Here is a 27,191-nt window from a genome sequence, read left to right on the forward strand (position 1 = left end):
GGCTCCTCTGTCCATGGGATTTGCCAGGCAAGAATACTGGAGTGGGTTGCCATTCCCTTCTCCAAGGGATCTTCCCAACCCAGGGATCAAACCCGGGTCTTCTGCATTGCAGGCAGATTCCTTACTGTCTGAGCCACACAACCTATGTGGTTGGCAGCCATTTCCACACTCTACCCTCATCCTCACCCACTCCCTTGCCCAACTGAGATTAGGGAGCCAGTGTGGTACAGTGTGGACTTTAAAGACTGGCTCCGTCACTTTTTGGCTGTGGTTCACTGAGCAAAATAGGACACTCTCAGAGACAGTTTCCTCATCTATAGAATGAGCACATCAATGCTGATCTTTTAAAATTAAAATAACACATATAAAATGTTCAGCACAGTATTTAGCACACAGCAGTACTCAATAACATGTAAGTGTGATTAGCTAGAATAATCTATAATATGAGAATGAAAATATAACTCACAGAGGTTGTGTGTGTTAGTCGTTCAAGCATGTCTGAGTCTTTGCGACCCCATGGACTGTAGCCCACCACTTTTCTGTCCCTGGAATTCTCCAGGCAAGAATACTGGAGTGGATTGCCATTCCCTTCTCCAGAGGAACTTCCCAACCCAGGGATCGAACCCTGGTCTCCTGCACTGCAAGCAGGTTCTTTACCGTTTGAGCTACCCGTTACGTAAGGACTAAATGAGATGACACACGTAACATGCCTAGTGCCAAGAGGAACACATAAAAATAAATTTCTTCCTCCCCACCTTGCTCGATCCCAGGTATTACAATTCCTTGCATTTGCATTTGAGTATATCCTTAGTCAAAATAATCTAATTTGCATTAAAGTATAGTTAATTATATTTCCCACTTCACCTGCTCATGAATACAGCTCCGAGACCAGCATCAGGTTCGGAACTTCCTGTTTCAAAGGGGTTTTGATCATAGTTTGTTTACACTCTTTATTCTGATCCAAGAGACCGTAAACTACCTTCCTTTTGGTATCAAATGTTAGGTATCTATTTTCAGTCAAAACTTCAGTGGTCAAACATGTTGGGCCATTTAAAAAGTAGTTAAGAACCTAGGGAATGTCATGTACACACTGCTACAGTTAAAATGGATAATCAACAAGGACCTACTGTATAGCACGCGGAACTCTGCTCAATGTTATGTGCCAGCCTGGATGGTAATGGGGTTTGGGGGAGAATGGATACATGCATATGCATGGCTGAGTCCCTTCACAGTTGACCTGAAACTACCACAACATTATTAATTGGCTATGCCCCAATACAAAATGCTTTTGGTGCTAAAAAATAAAATTTTATTAAAAAATGTACCATACCAAAACTAAAGTGAGAAGAGACATGCTTTCATTTTCTTTATAATATATATCAAATGTAAAATGCAGCTATCAAAAATACTGAAATAGTTCTAAAAAATAAAAAACTAATAAATAAAATAAAATATAAAAAAATAAATAAAAATTAAAAAATTTAAAAAATGCTATAAATTATCATTTGCTGACCTTTGCCAAACCAACATGTCCAACTGTCCGTTTTCACAAATGGATAGCAACTTTAAAATATAAGGATGGTTTTAGTTACTAGTCTTTGCTGTTTCTAGTCTGAGATTATTGAAAGCATTGGTTTGGCATCAAGTATCTGAAGAACAGAGAGTATGTACAGTCTGAACTTTTTTCCCATTGCCCATCTCATGGAACATATAGCCTACCTGCTTTTCCAGGGTTTCCAGATTTTGATTACAATTTCCTATTGTCACATTTTGTAATTTTATTTCTCCATTTTCATTAAAACTGCACTGCCGAATTGCCAATGGATTGCCCGCTTTAATGAAAAGAAACAGCAGGGAGGGATAAATTATGATTATGGGATTAACAAGTACATACTCCCATATGTAAAACAGATTTTAAAAAACACAGGTTTCCTGTTTAGCACTGGAAACTATATTCAATGTCTTATAATAACCTACAATGGAAAAGAAACAAACAAAAAAAGAATACACACACCCATATTCTTAGTAGCTCAGTCGTGTCCAACTCTTTGCGACCCCATGGACTGCAGCACGCAGACTCCTCTGTCCATGGGGATTCTCCAAGAATACTAGAGTGGGTTGCCCTGCCCTCCTCCAGGGGATCTTCCCAACCCAGGGATTGAACCCAGTTCTCCCTCGTTGCAGATGGATTCTTTACCATCTAAGCCACCACAGAAGCCCCTCTGCCCACATATATATATCTGAATCACTTTGTTATATATCTGAAACTAACACATTATTGTTCATCAACTATACTTCATTTTTAAAGAAAAGAAGAAATAAAGAATACTTGGAAAAATGGAAGCAACCACCTGCTCCAGTACACATAATCCCTTCAAAATTTGATTTTACTGCTCCTCCCACAAGAAGTGAAGGCTCTTCCTCCATTTCCTGAATCTTGCTTTGTCCAACAAAATGTGGTAGAAATCATATTGTTTGATTTCCAAAACCTAGATCATCAGGAAGACTTGAACTTTAGGCCTTCGCCCTCCTGGAACACTGTCCTGAGACCATCATATAAAGAAGCAGGTCTAATCTACTGGAGGGTGAAAGGCCATGTGGAAGAGACCTTAAATCCTCCAGCTAATAAGCAGTACCAAAGCCTCATGTGAATAAGATCATCTTAAACCTTCCAACACAATCCTGCTGCCACAGTCAACCCACAGGACTATGAGGAGCTTATATCTTTATTGCTGTCAGCCAGTAAGCTAGGGCTATTTTGATACGTAGCAAGGGAAAAGTGAATCAGACAGTCACTGCATGAATATTTCAGGCAGATACCACTTGTCTAGATTTTTAAATCTGGAATTCAAAATATCAGTCAACTACTTTCTTCCTTTGAAGTCTGCAAAGAAGGTTTGCCTTCTTTGAAATGAGGGACATAAGGGCATTGAATTGGATGTGACAGAGAATACTAGTCTGAGAGACCAGAAACAATGTGAAAACTTCCTCCTAGAGATTGAATTATATGGGCTTCCTTGATAGTTCAGTTGGTAATGAATCCACCTGCAATGCAGGAGACCCCGGTTCGATTCCTGGCTTGGGAAGATCTGCTGGAGAAGGGATAGGCTACCCACTCCAGTATTGTTGGGCTTCCCTTGCAGTTCAGCTGGTAAAGAATCCGCCCGCAATGTGAGAGACCTGGGTTTGATCCCTGGGTAGGAAGATCCCCTGGAGAAGGGAAAGGATACCCACTATAGTATTCTGGCCTGGAGAATTCCATGGACTGTATAGATACTGAGTTCTATAGTGATCTTTCCTTCTTAACCCAAATCTGGGTAACACATGAAAGGCAAAGAGTTCTACAGTTTTTGCAGCATCTACAGAGTATGTTACTGGCTCTCAATAAATCATCAGGTTTATTTCCTAGGATTATCACCTGAGCCTCGGCATCTCAATGTCCTCCGCTGGCTAGTCCTTAAGAGCCTGTAAATAGATCAAATCACTACCAGTTGTCATCAGTGGGACAGCTGATCAGTAGGTGAACTCTTCTCAGGACAGCTTTGGGTAGCTGCTTAAGGGGCAACAACTAGAAACACAAAAACTAGAGGTTGCCCCTACAACACTTAAAGCAGAAGGTTAAATTCACTCTTATATGATCACTCCACTTCTACTCTATGGCATAATGAAAATTTTAAACATTTATGTAGGATATTACTTTTTATGTGGCCACAGTTCAAATGCATCTTTTCCTCTATATTACTTACAAGTATGAACCTATCCACTCAAAATCATTAAAAGTATTTTGGTTATTTGCTATATAAAGCCAAATTAATTAGAAGTAATTATTAATATAATACTAAAACCAAATTTACCAATTGTTGACATCTATATCATTTTTTAAATTTATTTATTTTTAATTGAAGGATAATTCCTTTACAATATTTTATCAGTTTCTGCCATACATAAACATGAATCAGCCATAGGTATACATATGTCCCCTCCCTCTTGAACCTCCCTTCCTAGAAATCTACACAAACATGTTCATACTGATTACTAAGAAAAATACATAACCAAGTGAAAGGTAGTGATTCTCTTGTTCCAAAAATGTAATATATTTCAAGCAATTGTGATATCCCTTGATAGGTATATATCTGATATTTTTACTCTTCCCAATTCAATAGCACAGTTTTTTTTGTAGCCACATCTCTTTTATAAATTATAATGAAATATTTAAGACATAAAAAACATAAAAATTAAGGCAGTATGTATCTATTGCCATATCATCGGAAGTAAGTACCAATATAGTTGAAGCTCCTCTTTTACCTCTGAGCTCTTATTAAGAAGCTAGAAGGAACTATGTAAAGAACAGAATAATGAATACTTGAGTAAGTGTGATATATGTGGGCAGAGGCAATTTAGATTCAGCAAATGGAATACTGGTCTCAATAATCTCTTAGAATAAAGCAAAGAAAGGCATCGGAAGGAGCAGCACATGTAATTTATTCAGTGCTTCAAAGAGTACCTGATACACACAGAAATAATTATCTAAATAAAATGTGAAAATTTTCTCAGGTTCATTATTGGCAGAAGTTCAATCAAACACTTGTATAAACAAGCTAGAGTCAGTTACTGAGATATCCAGTTCTGCAGGAAGTGGATGATGAGCCCCAGGAAGGTATGAGAGGCAGGAGGACTGGTCAGATGAAAATCAATGCAAACTAAGAGCTGTTTAAACATTTAGGGAAATCACGTGGCACAATGGGCTCTAAGCTATCAGGAAAGGAGTCCATGAATTTAAAGGGCTACTCTTAGAAGATATTACCCAATCTGGCATTAAAATCACATATGTCATCAAAAGCCTGGATCTCATCAGAAAGCATATTAGAAATAGAAAATACCATTTGCTCCTTTATTCTCGGAAAGCCTTTGTGCAAAAAACATTGTCACACTTCAGGAAAGGTGAATGTTCCAAGATGAAAATCTAAAATGTTCAAACAGGTGAAGGACTGGACAGACGCAACTGCATTTCTACCTAGAAAGATGAAGTCTCAAAGTAGATATGGTATAAATCCACAGTCTAGCTAATCTTTAAAATTGAGATAAATTATGTAACTGAGAGAACAGATCTCAACTTGATCAAACTCCAGGAGATGGAGGGGGCCTCAAGAATAAATCAATTGAAGAAGAATTAAAAGGAATTTACTACTGATCTATATTTTAGTTTTTAGGAAAATCGGAATTATGTGAGTTAACACCCAAAACTCTGAACACTGGCATCATGAAAGGGAGCCAATTCCTTCAACAAAATCTTCCCTGATGCCTCTTTCAGAGATCTAAAACTGGTTGGAAAGATGATAGGTATGATCCCGCATAGCAATTCATATGCCTAGACAGAGGAGATGCTTGGGAAAGCACATACCATTTAGAGTGTTCTTGTCACATACTTGCAAGGATGATCCATATCTTCCCACGGGAATTCTGTTAAAAGTAAAATTCCCATAGGTACTGTTTTCACAGAAATTAACTGTAATGGAAAGAAAAAATATTTTTCAATCATAAATTCATCATTATCAAAATCTTTTCATTATTAATTTTCATCATTTTTCTTTCTGAATTTCAAACCAAATTAGAGCCAAAGCTCAAAACCTATAGAGTGTAATTTGAAGGGTAACAGAAGGCTTATAGGCCTCACTGACCACCCAGCAACTACATATTTTCTTATCTACCTAAGTAACTACCATTACAATAACTAGTACATTACATAACAGGTTCAGTTAAAATGTGCACAATATATAACTCAGTATAGGCAGGATGTGATCACTAACACATCAGAAAGGATAGTGTATTACATTAGTTGGAATCTTGAAAATCAAAGATATAGAGCCTACAGTGGCAGAGGGATCAAGGGTGGAGGTTAAAGCAAACAGCCAAAGGCATGGGTTTCTGTGGGGGTACCCTGGCTGTTCAGAATGTTGGAAATTATAGGAGTGAATTTCTAAGGCCCTGAATCCTAAGCAGGCAGCATGAAGTGTGTAGAGTGTTAGGAAGCACACTGCAGATCAAGACGTGCTTTTAACTTTGATTCTGGGATACCACTGAGTGAAGTCAAGCCACTGATTTAACAACATCTCTCCAAGAGAAAGGTAGAAAAAACAAAAACTTCACCTAAGTAGATATTTGGACAAGGAGACGCATCTTGACTTCAGAAAAGTTAAATATGTTAGAATTATGATATTTGAAATGGTGTACCATGGCATATTACCATTTGAAAGGACCTGGGAAAACCATATTACCCATTGTCCTATAGTAAGACAGGACAAAAGCAACCATTAGTTTTACAGAGAAACTTTACAGTTGGAAAAGAAAGGCAGTGTACTGCACATGCAGGTAAATAGCACAAGAAAACTCAGTTTTTACTCTTCAGCTAATAAACACATCTTAAATTCGTGATCATTATGTCCACTGTTACTGTAGCGATTAAGCTTTCCTGCTGTCCTTAGAAACAGAAGATTCACCTAAATCTCACACCCTAGTATTATCCCAAGTAACTTACTGATTGTACATCTCAGTCCTTTCCACTCTTCTGGACAAATGCATCTGCCATTTTGCCAGGTTCCACCATTCTTGCAGAACTCTATAGGGGTGCTTGAGGAAGGTGTAACTGTTCCTAAAGAAACAATAAGTAACAGAATAATAGTATATGAACTGGCTGATTCATTTCTTTTTTGGGGTCTGTGGCCTTTGATTTCTAGATGTAAAATCACTATTTTTGAAGACCACTGCTGAAAATTATTCTTTGTAATATGATCAAAAAAAACCACAGAGAATTTACACAGGATATACAATGCTTACTAGACGCTATGAATACCAAAAAAAAAAAAAAAAAAACCCACCATATTTCAAAGATACAACACCCTGTCCAAGGAGATTTGAATATACTGAAGGAAACAGGAAGCTATGTCAATAGATTAGATAGATACAGTCGAACCATGTCAATGCAGATTTACAAGTGCTATAAGAACTCAGAAGAGAGATGAAGACAGAGGCAGGCCATCCAGGAAAGACTGGTAACTATTCCAGAGAAGAGGGGATGTTAGCATCAGGTTTTAAGACTAAATCTAGAAAAGTCAGATAAAATGTAGGCAGGATACAAAGAGCAAAAAATTCAAAAACATGGAAAGTTCTGATGTGTCCAAGTACAGAGAAAAGCCTAACACATCGGGAGCATTGGTTCTTTGTGGACCAACAGCAGAACATGTGTCACTGTGAGCAGCTTTACACCAAGATTTAATCCTGCAGGAGCCTGGGCAGGGGGGTGTCTTAAAACAAGAGAGTAACATCATAAGGAATATTTTTTAGGAAGACACCTCAAGCAGAATGGGAAGTGACTGAGACTGGGAGGCAAATGAGACCAGGAAAAGGCTAAATGAGAACCAGACCTAAAACAGTGGCTCTAAGGAAGTTAGGGATCAACCAACTCAGGAGCACTCCTGAGACAGGATTTGGATCTAGTGACTGGTTATTATGAGCTGGGAACACTGGGACTCTAAACCAAAAGACAGGGTGGATGGTGAACAAATTAACTAAGCTTAAGAATACAGGAGGCAGAGTTCTGGTCCAATCTCCAATGATGGAGTAGGTGGTACAATATTAATCATCCCATAGGTGACAGTTTAAACTCTGGAGAAAAATTTTAAAACAACTAATTGAGGACATTGGACAACAATAAGAAGCAGACAGAAACTGAAGTGTATCACAAGTTTATAGAGTTCCCCTGCTAAGGGCACTACGTAGTCTGTATAGCAGGAGTGGCTGAAACACCAGCAGAAAGCTACAAACTTAATGGGTGAAAGTTTGAAGATCTGGGGTTACCACACAACTGGAAATCGAAGGGAGACAGTCCAGAAAGGAAGGAGCTGTATAGAAGGGAGACACAAAGTCTGGCTGTAAATTCCCCTCAAAGCTGAAGAAAACATGTATTTTAAAAAATAAACAGACTTTCTAGGACATGTGGGAAAATATCAAGAAGTCTAACCTATAAGCAAGTAGAGTCCCAGAAAGGGAGATGGAAGGAATATAGCAGATAAATATCTGAAGGAATAATGGTCAAAACTTCTTAAACTTGATCCAAGAAATTCAGTAAAGCCACAAGCAAAATAAACATGGGATAAACCACATTTAGACACATCATGGTAAAACTGCTAAAACCAAAAATAAGGAGAAAATCCTAAAAGCAACCAACTACCAATTCAGACAGTTTTACTGCTGAGTTAAGGTAGAAATAATACCCATCTTATATAAATTCTTTTGGAAAACAGAGAAAGGGAGAAACTTCCTAAATGATATTATAAAGCCTGATACCAAAATCTGACAAAAACATCATAAGGGAAAAAAAATTACAGACCAATAAACTTCATTTATACAGACGCCAAAACCTTTTTGAAATAGTAGCAAATCAAATCCAGCAGTATATAAAAGTGACAATCCATCATGACAAAGTGAGATTTATACCATGAGTGCAAAGGTGGTTTAACAGTAGAAAATCAATTATTTAATTCACTATGTGATAGAACAGAGGGGGAAGACCATATAGTCATTTCAATAATCATAAATTCAAAAATCATTTCAATAAAGGTGGCAAAAAAATACCTGACTTTTTTTTAAACTCTCAGCAAATAAGGAATTAAAGGGAACTTCTTCAAACTGATAAAAAATCATCTATGAAGGACCTACCTCTAACATCATATTTAATAGTGTAATATTAGATACTTTTTGGACTTCCTGGGTGGACCAATGGTAAAGAATCTGCCTGGCAATGCAGGAGATGAGGGTTGGATTCCTGGGTCAGGAAGATCCCTTGGAGTAGGAAATAAATAACAATCCACTCCAGTATTCTTGCCTAGAAAATTCCCTGGACAGAAGAGACTGGAGGGCTACAGTCCATAGGGTCGCAACATGATACAACTGAGCATGCATGCACATTGAATACTTTAACCCATGAGATTGACAGAAAATGGTTTAATATAACTGCTATAACCACTTTTATTCAACATTGTGCTGAAGATGCTGACCAGTGATATGAGTATGAAAAAGAAATAAAAACCATCAAGAAAGGGAGAAGCAGAGCTATCTTCTGTTGCAGATGACATCATCAAATACATAGAACATCCTAAGACGTCTCGAAAAAAAAAAAAAAAAACACTACTAGAATAATAAGCAAACTTAGCAAGGTTCCATGATAAAAAATAAATGAAGTTATAGTTATTTCCACATGCTAGCATTAAATAATTGGAAAATAAAATGATTAAATCATTTTCATTCAAGTTAGCTTAACACTCATACAATTTTTGGAAATAATTTTTACAAAAGGTGTGCAAGACATCGTTACTGAAAGAAATTTTAAAGGGTCTGAATAAGGGGCTTCCCCGGTGGCTTAACAGTAAAGAATCCGCCTGCCGATGTAGGAGACATGGGTTCCACCCCTGGTCTGGGAAGAGCCCACATGCTAGGAAGCTAAGCCAGAGGGCCACAAAACTACCGAGCCCACACTCCAGAGCTCATGCTCAGCAACAGAGCAGCCACCACAATGAGAAGCCCACGCGTCACAACGAGAGCGTGGCCCCAGCTCACTGCAGCTAGAGTGCAACGTGAGTGTTGCTCATGCAGCAATAAAGACCCAGAAACGCCAAGAAACAAATAAATAAAACTGTACTTTAAAAATATCTAAATAAGTGGAAATAGATACCATGTATGTGTGAAATACTCAGAGTCGTTCAAGAGTCTATTGTCCTCAAATTGATAAAGCCGAAATCTAAAACAAAAGAGCCTTTTTTGTAGAAATTGACAAACCGATCTCAAGATGTTATGGAGGGCTGGTCCCTGGTGGTCTAATAGTTAAGAGTCTGCACTCCCAATGCAGGGGGCCTGGGTTCGATCCCTGGTCAGGGAACTTAGATCCCACCTGTAGCAAGTAAGATCCAGTGCAGTCAAATAAAATGTTTTTAATATTATGGAAATGTAAAAGACCTGGAAAAGCCAAAAGAAACAGGGAACTGTACTCAATACTCTGTAAGGGCCTATATGGGAAAAGAATCTTTAAAAAAAAAGTGGTTATCTGTATGTAACCGATTCACTTGGCTGCATATCTGAAACTAACACAACACTGTAAATCAACTAAACTCTAAAAAAAACTAAAACAACAAAAACAAAGAGTTGGGTCATTACTCATTTTATGACTTACTATACAGCTATAGCAATCAAAACATTATGAGATCATCATAAAAACAGCCTAACACACCACCGAAATAGAATAAACAGTTTAGAAATAGATAAGATATATATAGTCGGTTGATTCTTTGAAAAGATTCCAAGGCAATCTGGTTGGAAAAGGAAAAGCATTTCAACAAATAGTGCTAGACTAACCTGGATAATATACCACGCTCAAAACGCAATGTCAGGGCTTCCCTGGTGGTTTGGTGGGAAGCAATTCGCCTGCCAATGCAGGAGACACAAGTCCCATCCCTGATCCAGAAGATCCCACATCTGCAGGGCAACTAAACCAGGCACCACAGCTACTGAGCTTGTTTTCTAGAGCCAGAGACCACAGCGATTGAAGCCTGCGAGCTCTAGAACCCGTGCTCTACAATGAGGGAAACTACCACAACGTGAAGCCCACACACAACTAGAGAGCAGCCCAGCTCGCTGCAACTAGCGAAAAGCCTGAACAGCAATGAAGATCCACCACTGCCGAAGATAAATAAAAATTAATATTTTTTAAAAAACACAATATGAAATGGACCTGAGCTAAAACTATGAAGCTTCACTGAGAAAATAGGAGATGAATATCTTTACAACTTTAGGACAAAGATTTTTATTTAAAGTGGACATAAAAAGCACTAAACATAGAAGAAAAAAAATATTGATAAACTGTACTTAAAATACTGCTCATCAAGATACACCATTAAGATAATAAAAATAGAAACTACAGACTGGGAGAAAATATTTGCAGTACTTCTCTGTCAAAGAAAGTGTTAATATAACTATAAATTAGGACTGTAAATTGTAGACAGTACACATTATTAGTAACACAAACAACCCACTTTTTTAAGTGGGTAAAAGGCTTGAATGCATACTTCATAAAAGAAGATATACGGAAGAGCACTAATCACATGAAAATGATCAGCATATTAGTCATCAGAGAAATGCAAATTAAAACCGCAGTGAAATATCATCTCACACCTGACTAGAATGGCTAAAATTACAAAAGGATGATGCCAAATGTTGTTAAGGATGTGAAACAACTGGAACTTTAGCAAACTGCTGCGAAGAATTTCAAATTGTATGACCATTTTGGAAAGCTGTTTGGTACTAACATAAAGCTAAATAAAGATACACAGACATATGATGAGAAACTCAATGCCTACATAAATATGCAAAATAAATGGAAACATATGTCCACAAAGAGACTAGAATGTCTCTAATACCTGCAGTAAATGTATGCCACCTTTAGGACTGAAGCAGTCACTCCTCCAGCTTTGAGTAAATAAGTAACCAAGTGTTAGTCGCTCAGTTGTGCCCTACTCTTTGCAACCCCAGGGACTGCAGCCCACCAGGCTCCTCTGTCCATTAGATTTTCCAGGCAAGGATACTGGAGTAGGTTGTCATTTCCTTCTCCACGGGATCTTCCCAACCTAGGGATCGAACCCGGGTCCCTTGCACTGCAGGCAGATTCTTTACTGACTGAGCTACCCCCAGCTTTGAGGGATGTTGGCAACTAAGAAAATAGCTGAATCCTTTTCTAGGAATTGCCCTCAACTGAAGAGAATCAGCTCATACAAGAGCCTTGTGACACACACCATGACTAATCAATGCCAGGGAATAAAGTCTCATTCCCCAGCCTCAATGCCTCAAAGAAAGTATTTTCCAAAGACAGCTGTACTATATATTCCATCTCATTCACTCTTCTTGTAGTGATGACACTTCTCCATTGAGAAGGAGGTTCGTGTTCTCTCCTTGGATCCAGTGGAATTTTGTGTCTGTCTTGACTAACACAGAGGGAGAAATGTGCTGTGTGACTTCCAGGTGGGATCATAAAAAGTGGTTTGGCCTCCACCTAGCTCCTTCTCACTCAGAGGGAGATGCTTTAGAAGCCTTGAGCCTACAGGAGACAGGTAAGAAGCCTGGCTACTCTGAAGCTCCATGCTGGAGATATCAAGTGGGGAACTACAAGAGACAGGGACGCTGGAGGAGCTTCAGCGTTTTCAACTTTCTGAGTCTTCCCAGCCCAGGCACTGCACACGGGTGAAGAAGCATTTAGGTGACCCCAAAGCCAGCCACCATCTGAAGGCAACTTTATGAGACATCCTAACCCAGAACTATGCAGGCAGGCTGCTTCCAAATTCTGAATTCTGACAGATAATAAATAATTGTGGTTTTAAGCCACTATGTTTTGGGGTAATTTCTTCTACAGCAAGATAACTAATACACAGAGGGCAACTCTGAAGGGCCAGATCAACTTCAGCTGTGTTTCAGTTCAATTTCTCCTTTCATCCAATCCTGCCTGTCATTCCCCATGAGTACTGATCCCTACAACACCTGCTGAAAATTTTAATATAGTAAAACTAAAACCTTCAACTCAGAATTTGTTTCCCAGGGAACCCAGTCTCAGATGTTTGCAGGTTTAAAAAATTTTTTTTATTTTTTGACCACACTGTGGCTTGTAGGATTTTAGTTGCCTGACCAAGGATCAACCCAAGTCCCACGCAGTCCTAACCACCAGACTGCCAGGGAAATCACTGGAAAGTTTTATTTATTGTAGTCAAAAGGAAAAAAAAAAAAAAAAAGGAAACCACCATCAACAGCAGACTGAATAAATGAATTATAGTATATCCATACAATAGACTTATTAGTTGTTTAGTAATAAAAAGATAAACAACATCAATGAATCTTAAAAAAATGTTAACAAAAGTATTCAGACATAAAAGAGTAAATCTTATATGGTTCTTTTTATGACGTTCAAGGATAACAACTAATCTACATTGATACAGTCAGAACAGTGTTTGCCTAAAGGGTGGGGAGTAGGGATGGGATGACTGACGGGCAAGGAACACCTACAGCTACCATAAATAGAAAACACGGCCTAACATAAAACCTCACACTAAAGGCACCTCAATTTCTTTTACCTAATACATCATGTCTGATTCTCAACTAAAAATTACAGAGCGTGGTGATAGGCAAAAAATGACAAGCCAACCATCAGAACCAGATTTATAGATAGCAGAGATTCTGGAATTATCAGACCAGGAATTAAAGATAATTATGATTAATATACTAAGAGCTTTAATGAAAAAATGGACAATCTTTAAGAACAAGGAGATAATATAAGCAGATAAATGGAAACTCTAAGCAAGAGTCAAAAAGAAATGCTGCAATAAAAAAACACTAAGAGAAATGAAGAATTCCTTCACTGGGTTCATCAGTAGACTAATAAGAACCAGTGAGCTTGAAGAATTCATTAGAAGCTTCCCAAACTAAAAGAGGGAAAAAAATACTGAAAAATAGAATATCTAAGAACTGTGAGACAAAAGGTGTAACATATGTATAATGGGAATAGGAGAAGGAGTGGCGGTGGTTTAGTCGCTAAGTCATGTCTGACTTTGCAACCCCATGGACTGTAGCCTGCCAGGCTGCTCTGTTCATGGGGTTCTCCAGGCAAGAATGCTGGAGTGGGTTGCCATTTCCTTCTCCAGGGGAATCTTCCCAACCCAACAATCGAACCCAGGTCTCTTACATTGCAAACAGATTTTTACCGACTGAGCTATGAGGGAAGCCCAACAGAAGGAGAGGAAAGGGGAAAAAGAACTGAAAAGATATTTTAAGTTTTGATGGCTGAGAATATTCTGAAATAAATGACAGACACCAAATCGCAGAATCAGCAATCTCAGAGTCAGAGAACACACTAACTCAGATAAAAGTTATAAATAAAACAAAACCCTACACTTAGGCACCTCCTATTCAAACAGCAGAAAGTCAAAGACAAAAAGATCATTTCAGAAGAAGCCAAAAGGGAGAAAAATATATATAAAGCAACAAGTATAAAAATTATCCTGCAAGCAAAAAAGAGTAAATATTTAGTGCTGAACAAAAACAACAAAGAATTCTGCATCCAAATAATTATCCTTTGAAAGTAAAGTAGAAAGACATTCTCAGGCAGAAAAATTTAGGGAGTCTGGCACCAGAAGACTTGCCTTGCAAGAAATGTTAAAGGAAATTTATTCAGAAAGAAGGAAATGATACAGGTCAGAAACTCAGATCTATATCAGAAGAAAATTAGAGAAGGAATAAATGAAGGTAAAATAAGTCTTTCAGTTTTTTTTATTCTTAATCTATCTGATAACAGTCTGTTCAAAATAATAATAGTAATGATACATGAGATGATTAAAGCTTATGGATAAATGAAATGAATGACAAATGTTATAAAGAAAGAGAATGAGGAATTGGGAAGATCTGCTATAAAGTGCTGGCATTACCCATGGCATCATATTTTATTACTAGAAAGTGAGTTTAGATTAATCCTAAATGTATATTGCAAACTTTAGGATGCTCCTAGGCATTCACCCAAATAAGTGAAAACTTGCCCCCACACATAAAGCTGTACCTGAACATTTATAACAGCGGTATATATAATCACCTAAAACTGGAAGCAAACTAGATGACCTTCACGAATAGATTGAAAAAAAAAACCCTCTAGTATATTCATACAATGGCATATTATTCAGCCATAAAGAGAAATGATCTATGAAGCCCACAAAAGATATGGAGGAAACTTAAATACATTTAGCTAAGTGAAAGGAGCCAGTCTACATACAGTATGATTCCAAATATATCATTCTGGAAAAGCCAAAACTATAGAGCCAGTAAAGAAATCAGGGGTTGGAGAAGGGAGGGTAGGATGAATAGGTGAAGTGAACTGGATTTTCAGGCCAGTGAACTATTCTGTATGATCCTGTAACAGTGACTATATGTCATCATGTATTTGTCAAAATCCATACAACACTACAACAGGAAGAGTGAACCATAAACTATATATTAATATAATTTAATAAATAAATATTAATATATAAACTATATATTTAAGATTCCTTAAAAAGCTGGAAATAGAACTGCCATTTGACCCAGCAATCCCGCTTCTGGGCATACACACCGAGGAAACCAGATCTGAAAGAGACACATGCACCCCAGTGTTCATCGCAGCACTGTTTATAATAGCCAGGACATGGAAGCAACCTAGATGCCCATCAGCAGACGAATGGATGAGGAAGCTGTGGTACATATACACCATGGAATATTACTCAGCCATTAAAAAGAATTCATTTGAATCAGTTCTAATGAGATGGATGAAACTGGAGCCCATTATACAGAGTGAAGTAAGCCAGAAAGATAAAGACCATTACAGTATACTAACACATATATATGGACTTTAGAAAGATGGTAACGATAACCCTATATGCAAAACAGAAAAAGAGACTCAGATGTATAGAACAGACTTGTGGACTCTGGGAGAAGGCGAGGGTGGGATATTTCAAGAGAACAGCATCGAAACATGTATATTATCTAGGGTGAAACAGATCACCAGCCCAGGTTGGGTGCATGAGACAAGTGCTCGGGCCTGGTGCACTGGGAAGACCCAGAGGGATCGGGTGGAGAGGGAGGTGGGAGGGGGGACCGGGATGGGGAATACATGTAAATCCATGGCTAATTCATTTCAATGTATGACAAAAACCACTGCAATGTTGTAAAGTAATTAGCCTCCAACTAATAAAAATAAATGGAAAAAAATAAAAAATAAATAAATAAAAAACAGAAAAAAAAAATAAATAAATAAAATAAAATTCATCTTTCCAGAAACCTAGCTTCTGGTTTTGTTCATTTCAGCTCTTGTTTCTTTGATTTCCACTCTATTAATGTGTCCTTATTTTCATTACTGCCACACATAGTTTTAGAATTTACTTTTTTTAACTTCTAAAGTTAGAATGCTTATTATTTCACTGTCTTGATTTTTAATATATACCTAAAGCTATGTCATTCTAACTGTATTTTTATTTTATTGGAATATGATTGCTTTACAGTGTTGTTTCTGCTGTAGAACAGTGTGAATCAGCTGCATACATACATACATTGCCCTCCATTTTGAGGCTCCGTCCCCTCCCTCCGCATCCTATCCCTCTAGGACTCCATAGAGCACCAAGCCCAGCTCAGCTGGGTGTGTTATGCGGCAGCTTCCCACTAGCTACTTTACACATGGTGGTGTACATGTCACCGCTACTCTCCTACATCCTCTGTGTCTTCATCAGTTCAGTTCAGTTCAGTCGCTCAGTCGTGTCTGACTCTTGGTGACCCCCAGACCTCCCTGTCCATCACCAACTCCTGGAGTCTATCCAAACTCATGTCCATTGAGTCAGTGATACCATCCAGCCATCTCATCCTCTGTCGTCCCCTTCTCCTCCTGCCTTCAGTCTTTCCCAACATCAGGGTCTTTTCCAATGAGTCAGCTCTTCGCATCAGGTGGCCAAAGTATTGGACTTGCAGCTTCAGCATCAGTCCTTCCAGTGAACACCCAGGACTGATCTCCTTTAGGATGGACTGGTTGGATCTCCTTGCAGTCCAACAGACTCTCAAGACTCTTCTCCAACACCACAGTTCAAAAGCATCAATTCTTCTATGCTCAGCTTTCTTTATAGTCCAACTCTCACGTTCATACATGACTACTGGAAAAACCATAGCCTTGACTAGACAGACCTTTGTTGACAAAGTAATGCCTCTGGTTTTTAATATGCCGTCCAGGTTGGTCATAACTTTCCTTCCAAGGAGTAAGCGTCTTTTAATGTGTGTTCTATAGTCTGCCTCCCTATTCTCGCCCTGTTAACAGGTTCATCTATACCATCTTTCTAGATGGCTCACATATTAATTAATATTTAATGTTTGATTCCAGCTATATTTTTAGCTGTGCACACAGTTGTTATAGAGTGCCTCCACTGAATTTTTGAGTATTTTGTAATTTTAATTTGATTTCTTCTTTGAATTACTTAAAACAGTTTTTCAACATTTATTTGAATTTTCTTGGTTAGTTTACATGTTACCTTCTAATTGTATTGCGTTGTAGTCACAGAACCTAATCTATGAGATTGATTCTCTGGTACTCAGTAAGACTTTCTTCTGAAAATAATAAATTGACATTTTTTCTGGCACTTCAAATATGTAAAGTCTACTGTCCAGTTTGTTAGATATAGTTTTCAAATTTATGAACATTTATTGATTGTCTCTGCTTGATCTATCAGTTTCTAACAGGAAAGCATTACTTTCAACCAACCCAGTTGTAAATTTATCTGAACAAGCTTGCCTGTTTTGTTTTATATATTATGAGTCTGTGTTATTTGATATAGGCACAGGGTTGGGCTTCCCAGGTGCTCAGCAGTAAAGAATCCACCTGCAATGCAGGAGACATAGGTTTGACCCCTGGTCCAGGAAAGACCCATATACTACCGGGCAACTAAGCCCGTATGCCACAATTTTTGAGATTGTGCTCTAGAGCCCAGGACCCAAGACTACTGAGTCCAAGTGCCACGTCTACTGAAATCTGTGTGCCCTAGAGCCCACGCTCCACAAGAGAGAAGCCACTGCACTGAGAACCCAAGCATTGCAACTAGAGAAACGCCACCCAGCAATGAAGACCCTGCACGGCCAAAACTAAAATAGATAAAATTATGAAATAAAAAAGAACACTACTTAATAGTAGTACTTTTCTTCTATAATTTTCTTTTATAACTCCAGTGAGATAGTAATATTTCCTGACATTCTTTTAAGTTGTAATAAGTAACACTTCCAGAAATTCTAGCTCTATTTTTAATACCCTTACTGCTCATCAGGGAAAATTAAATACTGGACGTATGGGACACTCACATTTCCTGCTGCTTGAAAATGTAGCAAAAATATACTTAAAATTCCAAAGGGAAAACATGAATTCAATTTCTTCTCCTAAACTAGACAAAGTTAGAATCTATTTTGAAAAGTCTAGTTTGAGTAAGTGGGGGAATAAAAATATCTTTTATTAGTCAAAGAAATTCCATCAGGAAACTCTAGTGTCTAGCTCAGAGTCTTTAGGGATTTAAAAATCCAGGGATCTGTCATTTGTCCCACACCAGGAATTTGAAATATTTGGGTGAAAATAAAGTCTATTCTTAAACGAGAGGACAATGTTTATGAAAGCTTACTCCACAGTGGGGGAAAAAAACTAAAAAACTTAAATAATATACAAAAAGTATAGCCTTTAAGGTGAAATTTGTTCAACATTAACTACCTGGTTACATATTCTAATAAACTAGTTAAATGATTGAATAAAAATTTCCCCTATGGTCTCGTGAAGTATAAATATTGAAAAACAAGTGCAGGGAAATATGGCAGTTCTTAGAACTGTTTCTGTTTCTATTTTGAGCTAGTCAGTTGAAATTTATGATTAAATTCACTGCAGCTCCAACTTGATAAGCTGAGTTTCAATCCAAAGGTCCAAACTAGATCAAGGGCATCTATTCAAGGTACATATCAGGGAGTGGAGAAAACTGCACTAAATTATCTAAAAATATATACATGAAAAATTTGAGTGCCTATAGTGTACTAGATATCATCTTTAACTTGTAAATGTATTAACTAATCCTCATAACAGCCCTATAAGGTGGGGTTTATATGTTTATTATATTTATAATATAATTAATAGGAGAATGGAGGTACAGAAATGTTGAAACTTGCTCCAATTCACTTAGTAAGAACCAGGCAGTCTGGCTGCACAACTTTTTTTCCCCTACTCATGTAATTTTTCCACAGCTATTATTACACACTCTTATTCACCATGTTATACAACAGATGTTCTTCAATAATATGTATCATTAAAAAGCCATGGGTGGAGTTAAATTCAGAATTCAAAAATCAAGGAAAAATTCACTAAACCAAAGTTCCGGTCTCTTAATTTTAGAAAGTGACTTGTAAAATGGGATCAGCAATTTAAACATCACTAATCCTGACGTTAAAACAATGCATGCCCATCAGCCAATTACATAAGAAAATTTCTTCCTCAAAAAAATTTCTTCCCTCCCTTTCATAGGAATTGTTTTCTTGATTTAAAAAGTGATTATATGAGGAAGCAAGAAGGGAGATTGGAAAGGGGGCAGAACAGAGGTGGACAAGAGCAGGATTAAAACGAAATGAAAGTGCAGCTGCCTAAAAACCAGTTTCCTCCATACTGAAAACACTTCTCTGGACTTTTTCTTAACCACAAAATAGAGTCTGTCCTCTACAAACAGTCACCTGAGTTTGACTTATTATCAAGTTTGCCTCTCGAGCAAATATGTACTTGAGTGAAATGAAAGCCAGGGCTTTCCAGGGAGGTGTGGTAAAGAATCCACCTGCCAAGCAGGAGACTCGGGTTTGATCCCAGGGCTGGGAAAATCCTCTGGAGAAGGAGATGGCTACCCACTCCAGTATTCTTCCCTGGGAAATTCCATGGACAGAGGAGCCTGGTGGATTACAGTCCATGTGGTTGCAAAAGAGTTGGACATGGCTTAGCAACTAAACAACAGCAAACTGAAAGCCAAGTATCTTTAACATGGATATTAAAAAAAAACAACTCCCTCAAAGATGCTTGTCAGAATTAAATGAGAGAAGGTATGTGAAGTTTTTGGCATACTACAGTAAAAAAAATTTAACTGCAAATTTTATAATAGTGAAATACATAAGTTAAAGTTCATTCTATAACCAAGCAATAGCAACTCCTAATTGAAATTTACTTACAGCAGAATTTAAATTTTTTTCTACTTTTTCACAGAGGCCGTTACTTTTTCATGAAAATAAAAATGAGAGAGACATAATTGCTTAAACATTATATTAAACAAAAACCATGGAAACATATTCTGTTTATATTGAAAATAAATTTTGAATGTGATAAAATTAATATACCCCAAATTGTATGTATATGTTTATTTTTTCTAGGTAAGACGTTCAAATAGTTTTCATCAGTTTCTCAGAGATATCCAAGACGTTCCCCTTAAAAAAACAAGTTTAAAAACAATTCATCTTGGGATTTCCCTGGTGGTCCAGTGGTTAAGAATCCACCTTCCAATGCAGGATTCGTTGGTTCAATCCCTGGCCAGGGAAGTAAGATCCCACATGCTGCAAGGTAACTAAGCCCACACGTCACAATGACGATCCAGCGCAGCCATAAATTTAAAATAACAAAAACAACAATTCATCTCTATACCCAGTAAAGGGACTAAAGTGAGAGCATTCGATACTTCCATGAGATGGAATAGGACAGGATAGAAAGAGGTGGCGGAGGAGTAGAGAGGAAAGGAGTGAAGTGGAGGAACCAGAACTTCCTAACTAAGGCAATGTCCAAATATTGTGTACAAGGCAAAACAGTAACAGCAAACAGTACCAGTATTTCAATCTTTCTCTTTAGATGATAACCCCCTTCTTTTCCACTGGGTTTACCCAAAACTGAGGGATGTCCCTTACATAAAAAGCCACCTTAAAAAAAAAATCTGCTAGAGCAAGGAAATGTTTGTCTTTTCTGAAGAGCTGGTATGCTTTTCTTGGTAAACATGGGTTCTCTGTTATTATGTTACTTGGATCTTTGTTACTTATTATCATGCATTTTTGGTCTTCAGTTCAGTTCAGTCACTCAGTCGTGTCCAACTCTTTGCGACCCCATGAATCGCAGCACGCCAGGCCTCCCTGTCCATCACCAACTCCCGGAGTTGACTCAAACTCATGTCCATCAAGTCGGTGATGCCATCCAGCCATCTCATCCTCTGTCGTCCCCTTCTCCTCCTGCCTCCAATCCCTCCCAGCATCAGGGTCTTTTCCAATGAGTCAACTCTTCGCATGAGGTGGCCAAAGTACTGGAGTTTCAGCTTCAGCATCAGTCCTTCCAATGAACACCCAGGGCTGATCTCCTTTAGTATGGACTGGTTGGATCTCTTTGCTGTCCAAGGGACTCTCAAGAGCCTTCTCCAACACCACAGTTCAAAAGCATCAATTTTTCGGCGTTCAGCTTTCTTCACAGTCCAACTCTTACATCCATACATGACCACTGGAAAAACCATAGCCTTGACCAGACAGACCTTTGTTGGCAAAGTAATGTCTCTGCTTTTTAATATGGTATCTAGGTTGGTCATAACTTTCCTTCCAAGGAGTAATCGTCTTTTAATTTCATGGCTGCAGTCACCATCTGCAGTGATTTTGGAGCCCCCCAAAATAGTCTGACACTGTTTTCACTGTCTCCCCATCTATTTCCCATGAGGTGATGGGACCAGATGCCATGATCTTAGTTTCCTGAATGTTAAACTTTAAGCCAACTTTTTCACTCTTAATCCTCAGGAAATACAGGGATATGTTTTGTATTTGTTTTTAGCAACTCGTTTGATTTTCATTTACTTTCTATCCCCAGTCTTGTCCTCTTCCTTGTAGTGTTTTTGTACTTTGGTCCTTGTTTTAATGGTTCTATTGTAGCTATGGTCTTTATAAGTTACCAAAAATTTCCCTTTAAAAGTAGATATAAAGGAAGAAAAGAAGGGAAGAAGGAAGGGAGGGAGGTGGGAGGGAAGGAAGGGAGGCAGTTCTTAAAAGTATATCCTTTTGATAAGGTCTTATAAATTTAGTAGCCTTAATGGGATAAAACCTGCAGTTCATTTTTTTTAAAACCTCAAATTATTTTACAAACCTTAAATAAACAAATCTTCATCAAGTTTAAGTTTTACTGTCTTTGTTCTGATAAATTTTCTCTTGCTTGTTCTCTAAACCCTACCAATACTGTGCTCTCTAAATATGGTCTTTGGGGGAGAAACACCGAATCTATCCCCAGGTATCACTCCATAAGCAGCCAGCATTCAGGCTCCTTTTGCTCTGAACAGTGGCTCTTTGCAGGGATGCCCTGTGTTCCTGCTGGGTCCCCCAACCTTCTCCCTGAAAACTTCTGTCCTCACCCACCGTTTCGTTAGAAACCACCTCTGTCTCTCTATCTCTTTTTAAATAAAAGGGAATGCTCAGAACATCCAGCTCTGAATCCCTTCATGGAAAAGGACTAGCATTAGGATTACGGAAAGTCTCTGTTATAAGGTTCTAGGGCTTTCCTTTAACATCATTCTTTGCTTAACACTGCTGCCCTTCACCTCCCTCTCTCAGGGTGAGCTCTACCATGTAACGGGTGACTAACAAATATCTATTGACTAAACAGGAAAAGTGTTTTCTAAATGACCTTAATTTCTAAGTAGCTTTCAACACCTGAAAAGTGGGAACTTTGTGTGAAAAAAAAAATGGTCACTTTATTTACAGTCCTACCGAGAACATTCCTAAACTTTCTTCTTGAAATGAACTTTCATTCTGCATATGTTTAATTATGTGCATGCATGTGTGTCCAAAACTATTTTTCTTCCTTGGAAGAAAATGAAAGTGAAAAGTCACTCAGTCCTGTCTGACTCTTTGCAACCCCATGGACTGCAGCCACCAGATTCTTCTGCCCAGTGAATTCTCCAGGCAGTTCTACTGGAGTGGGTAGCCGTTCCTTCCTCCAGGGGATCTTCCCAGGGATCGAACCTAGGTCACCTGCATTGCAGGCAGATTCTTTACCAGCTGAGCTAGTAGGGAAGTCCATTTTCCTTCCTTGGATTTAGCTTAACAAACCTAAACATGTGCTACTAATGATCTTAATTATTACTCTCCTATTCATTTAATCAGGTTAAAGGAGCATGAAGAGGCCAATTCAACTGTTTTGTTCATCACTTGCACACTTAGACACACACACATGCACTCACATATTCAAGTATCTACAACCGTATACTAGCCATAAATTGACCCTTGTCTTTTATATTTCATAAATGGCGGGCAGCCTAGTACTGGCATGTCAGGTGGCAGCACAGAGGCTCAATGCCTTCTCTTGCTCTGAGTTAAAAACAGCAGGACAACATTACCTCTCTGGATCCTGATCACCAGCCTCCAGATGCCCAGTCCCAAAACAACAGCAGTCAGCAGGCCACACACGACGGCCACCAGCACCCTGAGGTTACAAGCGTGGCTGGAAGCCATGGGGAATCCAAACCACAAACCAACGTCTGGGTGAAAGACAACTTGCTTCTTTTCTTCTTCAGCCAAGAACTTTAATCAAAAACTCTTCTAAAAAAACCACAATTCCTTGTCTCAGGGTTCTGTTAGTCAGATATCCTCAATTTTTTAAGGATTTTTGAGGTTAATCAGGCAGGAAACAGTTCGAATCACCTAATAAAAGGAACACAGTCTGCTTGCTATTTCCTCATCCTTCACTGAATGGGATCATGCAAAAAATGATTGGTGTTATGAGGAAGAGAGATAACTCAGGGCAATAAAGGAGAAAGGGAGGGGTAGCTAACAGAGTCAAAGTGCAAATGTCCTGACAAGCAAAAACTAGGGAAAGGGGAAAAAAAAGAGAAAAAAAAAAAAAAAAACAAACAGAAAAGTCAGGAAGGCAGTGGACCTGGAGGGTCACCTATAGCTTAGCTTCCTCTTTTTGTTAGGAGCCTCTAGCAGAGGCAGAATCACAAACTGGACTCAAGATTGCCAGGAGAAATACCCACAACCTCAGATAGGCAGATGATACCACTCTAATGGCAGAAAGTAAAGAGAAACTAAAGAGCCTCTTGATGAAGGTGAAAGAGGAGAGTGAAAAAGCTAGCTGGAAGCTCAACATTCAAAAAACTAAAATCATGGCATCTGGTCCCATCACTTCATGGCAAATCAGTTCAGTTCAGTTCAGTCGCTCAGTCGTGTCCGACATTTTGCGACCCCATGGACTGCAGCACACCAGGATTCCCTGTCTATCACCAACTTCCAGAGCTTACTCAAACTCATATCCATTGAGTCAGTGATGCCATCCAACCAGCTCATCTTCTGTCATCCCCTTTTCCTTCTACCTTCAATCTTTCCCAGCATCAGGGTCTTTTCCAATGAGTTAGCTCTTCGCATCAGGTGGCCAAAGTATTGGAGTTTTAGCTTCAGCATCAATCCTTCCAATGAATATTCAGGACTGATTTCCTTTAGGATTGACCGGTTGGATCTCCTTGCAGTCCAAGGGACTCTCAAGAGTCTTCTCTAACACCACAGTTCAAAAGCATCAATTCTTCAGTGCTCAGCTTTCTTTATAGTCCAACTCTCATATCCATACATGACTAATGGAAAAACTATAGCTTTGACTAGACGAAACTTTGTTGGCAAAGTAACGTCTCTGCTTTTTAATATGCTGTCTAGGTTGGTCATAACTTTTCTTCCAAGGAGTAAGCATCTTTTAATTTTATAGCTGCAGTCACCATCTGCAGTGATTTGGAGCCCATAAATAAACTCTGTCAGTGTTTCCATTGTTTCCCCATCTATTTGCCATGAAGTGATGGGACCAGATGCCATGATCTTAGTTTATTGAATGTTGAGTTTTAAGCCAGCTTTTTCACTCTCTTCTTTCACTTTCATCAAGAGGCTCTTTAGTTCCTCTTCACTTTCTGCCATAAGTGTGGTGTCATCTGCATATCTGAGGTTATTGATGTTTCTCCCGACAATTTTGATTCCAGCTTGTGCTTCATCCAGTCCAACATTTCTCATGATGTACTCTGCATATAAGTTAAATAAAAGCAGGTGACAAAATGCAGCCTTGACATACTCGTTTCATGATTTGGAACCAGTCTGTTGTTCTACATCCAGTTCTAACTGTTGCTTCTTGACCTGCATAAAGATTTCTCAAGAGGAAGGTGATGGCAAATATAAGGGGGAAAAGTGGAAACAGTAACAGATTTTAAATTTGGGGGCTCCAAAATCACTGCAGATGGTGACTGCAGTCATGAAATTAAACGATGCTTGCTCCTTGGAAGGAAAGCTATGAAAAACCTAGAAAGTGCATTAAAAAGCATAGATACCATTTGCCAACAAAGGTCCATATAGTAAAAGCTATGGTTTTTCCAGTAGTCATGTACGGATGTGAGAGTTTTTCCATAAAGAAGGCTGAGTACTGGAGAATTGATGCTTTTGAACTGTGGTGTTGGAGAAGACTTTTGAGAGTCCCTTGGACTGAAAGGAGATCAAACCAGTCCATGCTAAAGGAGATCAGTCCTGGGTGTTCATTGGAGGGACTGATGCTGAATCTAAAACTCCAATACCTTGGCCACCTGATGTGAAGAGCTGACTCACTGGGAAAGGCCCTGATGCTGGGAAAGGTTGACGGCAAAAGGAGAAGGGGGTGGCAGAGAATAAGATGGTTAGATAACATCATCAACTCAATGGACATCAATTTCAGCAAGCTCTGGGAGATAGTGGAGGAGAGGGGAGCCTGATGTGCTACAATCCATAGAGTCAAAAACAGTCAGACGTGACTTAGAGATTGAGCAAGAAGAACAAAAGCAAAGGTAAAGCAGCAGGCTCTCCAGGCTGTCTAGAGATCAGACAGCGATGCCCACACGTGATTGCAGTACTGGTGCTTCTTTAAGGAGCCCACACTTCTGCCAGCGACAGTTGGTGAGTGGGCATTACTGGCACAGTGTGAATTTTGAAAAGCATTGAAGCCCAGACTTACAACCCATCTGCTATGGGCTGAATTGTATTCCTCTAAAATTTCATATACTGAAGTCCTAAACTCCAGTACCTCAGAATGTGACCATAATTGGAGATAGGGTCATTACAGCAGTGATCAAGTCAAAGTGAGGTCATCAAAGTGTCCCTAATCCAATCTGACTGGTGTCTTTATAGGAAGAGGAAATTTGGACACAAGTATGCTTTGAGGGAAGAAGATATAAAGGGAGAAAATGGCCATCTACTAGCCAAAGAAAGAGGATGGGGACAGAACCTTCTTTCCCAGCCCTCAGAAGGAACCAATGCTGCTAAAGACTTTAATTTGATCTTTTAGTCTCCAGAACTACAAAACAAATGATTTCTGTTGTTTAAGCCACAGCAGCTCAAGCACATGAATCCACCATCTGAGTTACAGTCAGCTGGTGTCTCTGCTGCTGTTATTCTGACCCTCTCTTGCCCACGGACCCATCTTTCCTACCCTTCTCCATCCTCAATGGAAAGAATGAATGAATGCATACCCACCTCTGCAATTACAGTGGGTTGTAATTAGAGTTCTGTTCCTGGCAGAGTAGAAGAGGGTTCACAGAAGAGGACACATTTAAGCTGGCTTTTTCAACCCTCAAACAGCTATGTATTTTCCCTATTCTCTATTTTTCACTTCATCAGACTGAAGCTTGGATGGGCAAACCTATGGCTGATTCATGTTGATGATTGGTAGAAACCAACACAATGATGTTGTTGTTCCGCCACCCCATCATGTCCAACTCTGTGACCCCACAGACTGCAGCACACCAGGCCTCCCTGTCCCTCACCATCTCCAGAAGTTTGCCCAAGTTTGTGTCCATTGCATCGGTGATGCCATCCAGCCATCTCATCCTCTGATACCCTCTCCTCCTTCTGCCCTCAATCTTTCCCAGCATCAGAAATTTTCCCAATCAGTTGGCTGTTCGCATCAGGTGACCAAAATACTGGAGCTTCAGCTTCAGCATCAGTTCTTCCAATGAGTATTCAGGGTTGATTTCCCTTAATATTGACTGGTTTGATCTCCCAGCTGTCCAGGGACTCTCAGGAGTCTTCTCCAGCACCACAGTTCAAAGGCATCAATTCTCTGGCTTTCTGCCTTCTTTTTGGTCCAGCTCTCACAACCATACATGACCACTGGGAAGACCACAGCCTTGACTATATGAACATTTGTAAGCAGAGTAATGTTTCTGCTTTTCAACACACTGTCTACGTTTGTCAAAGCTTTCCTGCCAAGAAGCAATCATCTTCTGATTTCATGACTGCAGTCACCACCTGCAATGATTTTACAGCCCAAGAAGAGGAAATCTGTCACTAGTTCCACATTTTCGCCTTCTATTTGCCATGCAGTAATGGGGCTGGATGCCATGATCTTAGTTTTTTTTAAATATTTAGTTTCAAGCCGGCTCTTTCACTCTGCTCCTTCACCCTCATCAAGAGGCTCTTTAGTTCCTCTTCGTTTTCTGCCATTAGAGTGGCATCACCTGCATATCCGAGGTTGTTGATGTTTCTCCTGCCTGTCTTGATTCCAGCTTGTAACATCCAGCCCAGCATTTTTC

The 27,191-nt window shown here is 39.0% G+C and overlaps 1 protein-coding gene across 1 annotated transcript in view; it reads right to left on the reverse strand.

Moving 5' to 3' along the window:
- ADGRG7 (adhesion G protein-coupled receptor G7) overlaps positions 1-23,263 on the reverse strand; it is a 57,022-nt gene extending 33,759 nt beyond the window's left edge. The window contains exons 1-4 of the mRNA XM_070455208.1: positions 22,998-23,263; positions 6,536-6,649; positions 5,402-5,506; positions 1,720-1,832 (exon numbers count right to left, since the gene is read on the reverse strand). Of these exons, the coding sequence (XP_070311309.1) occupies positions 1,720-1,832; positions 5,402-5,506; positions 6,536-6,649; positions 22,998-23,112 (447 nt within the window). The 5' untranslated portion in view covers positions 23,113-23,263. The remainder of the gene's footprint in view (positions 1-1,719; positions 1,833-5,401; positions 5,507-6,535; positions 6,650-22,997) is intronic.
- Positions 23,264-27,191: the final 3,928 nt, after the last annotated feature.

Source organism: Odocoileus virginianus, chromosome 25 (genome assembly GCF_023699985.2).
Source record: "Odocoileus virginianus isolate 20LAN1187 ecotype Illinois chromosome 25, Ovbor_1.2, whole genome shotgun sequence".
Classification (NCBI taxonomy): Eukaryota; Metazoa; Chordata; class Mammalia; order Artiodactyla; family Cervidae; genus Odocoileus; species Odocoileus virginianus.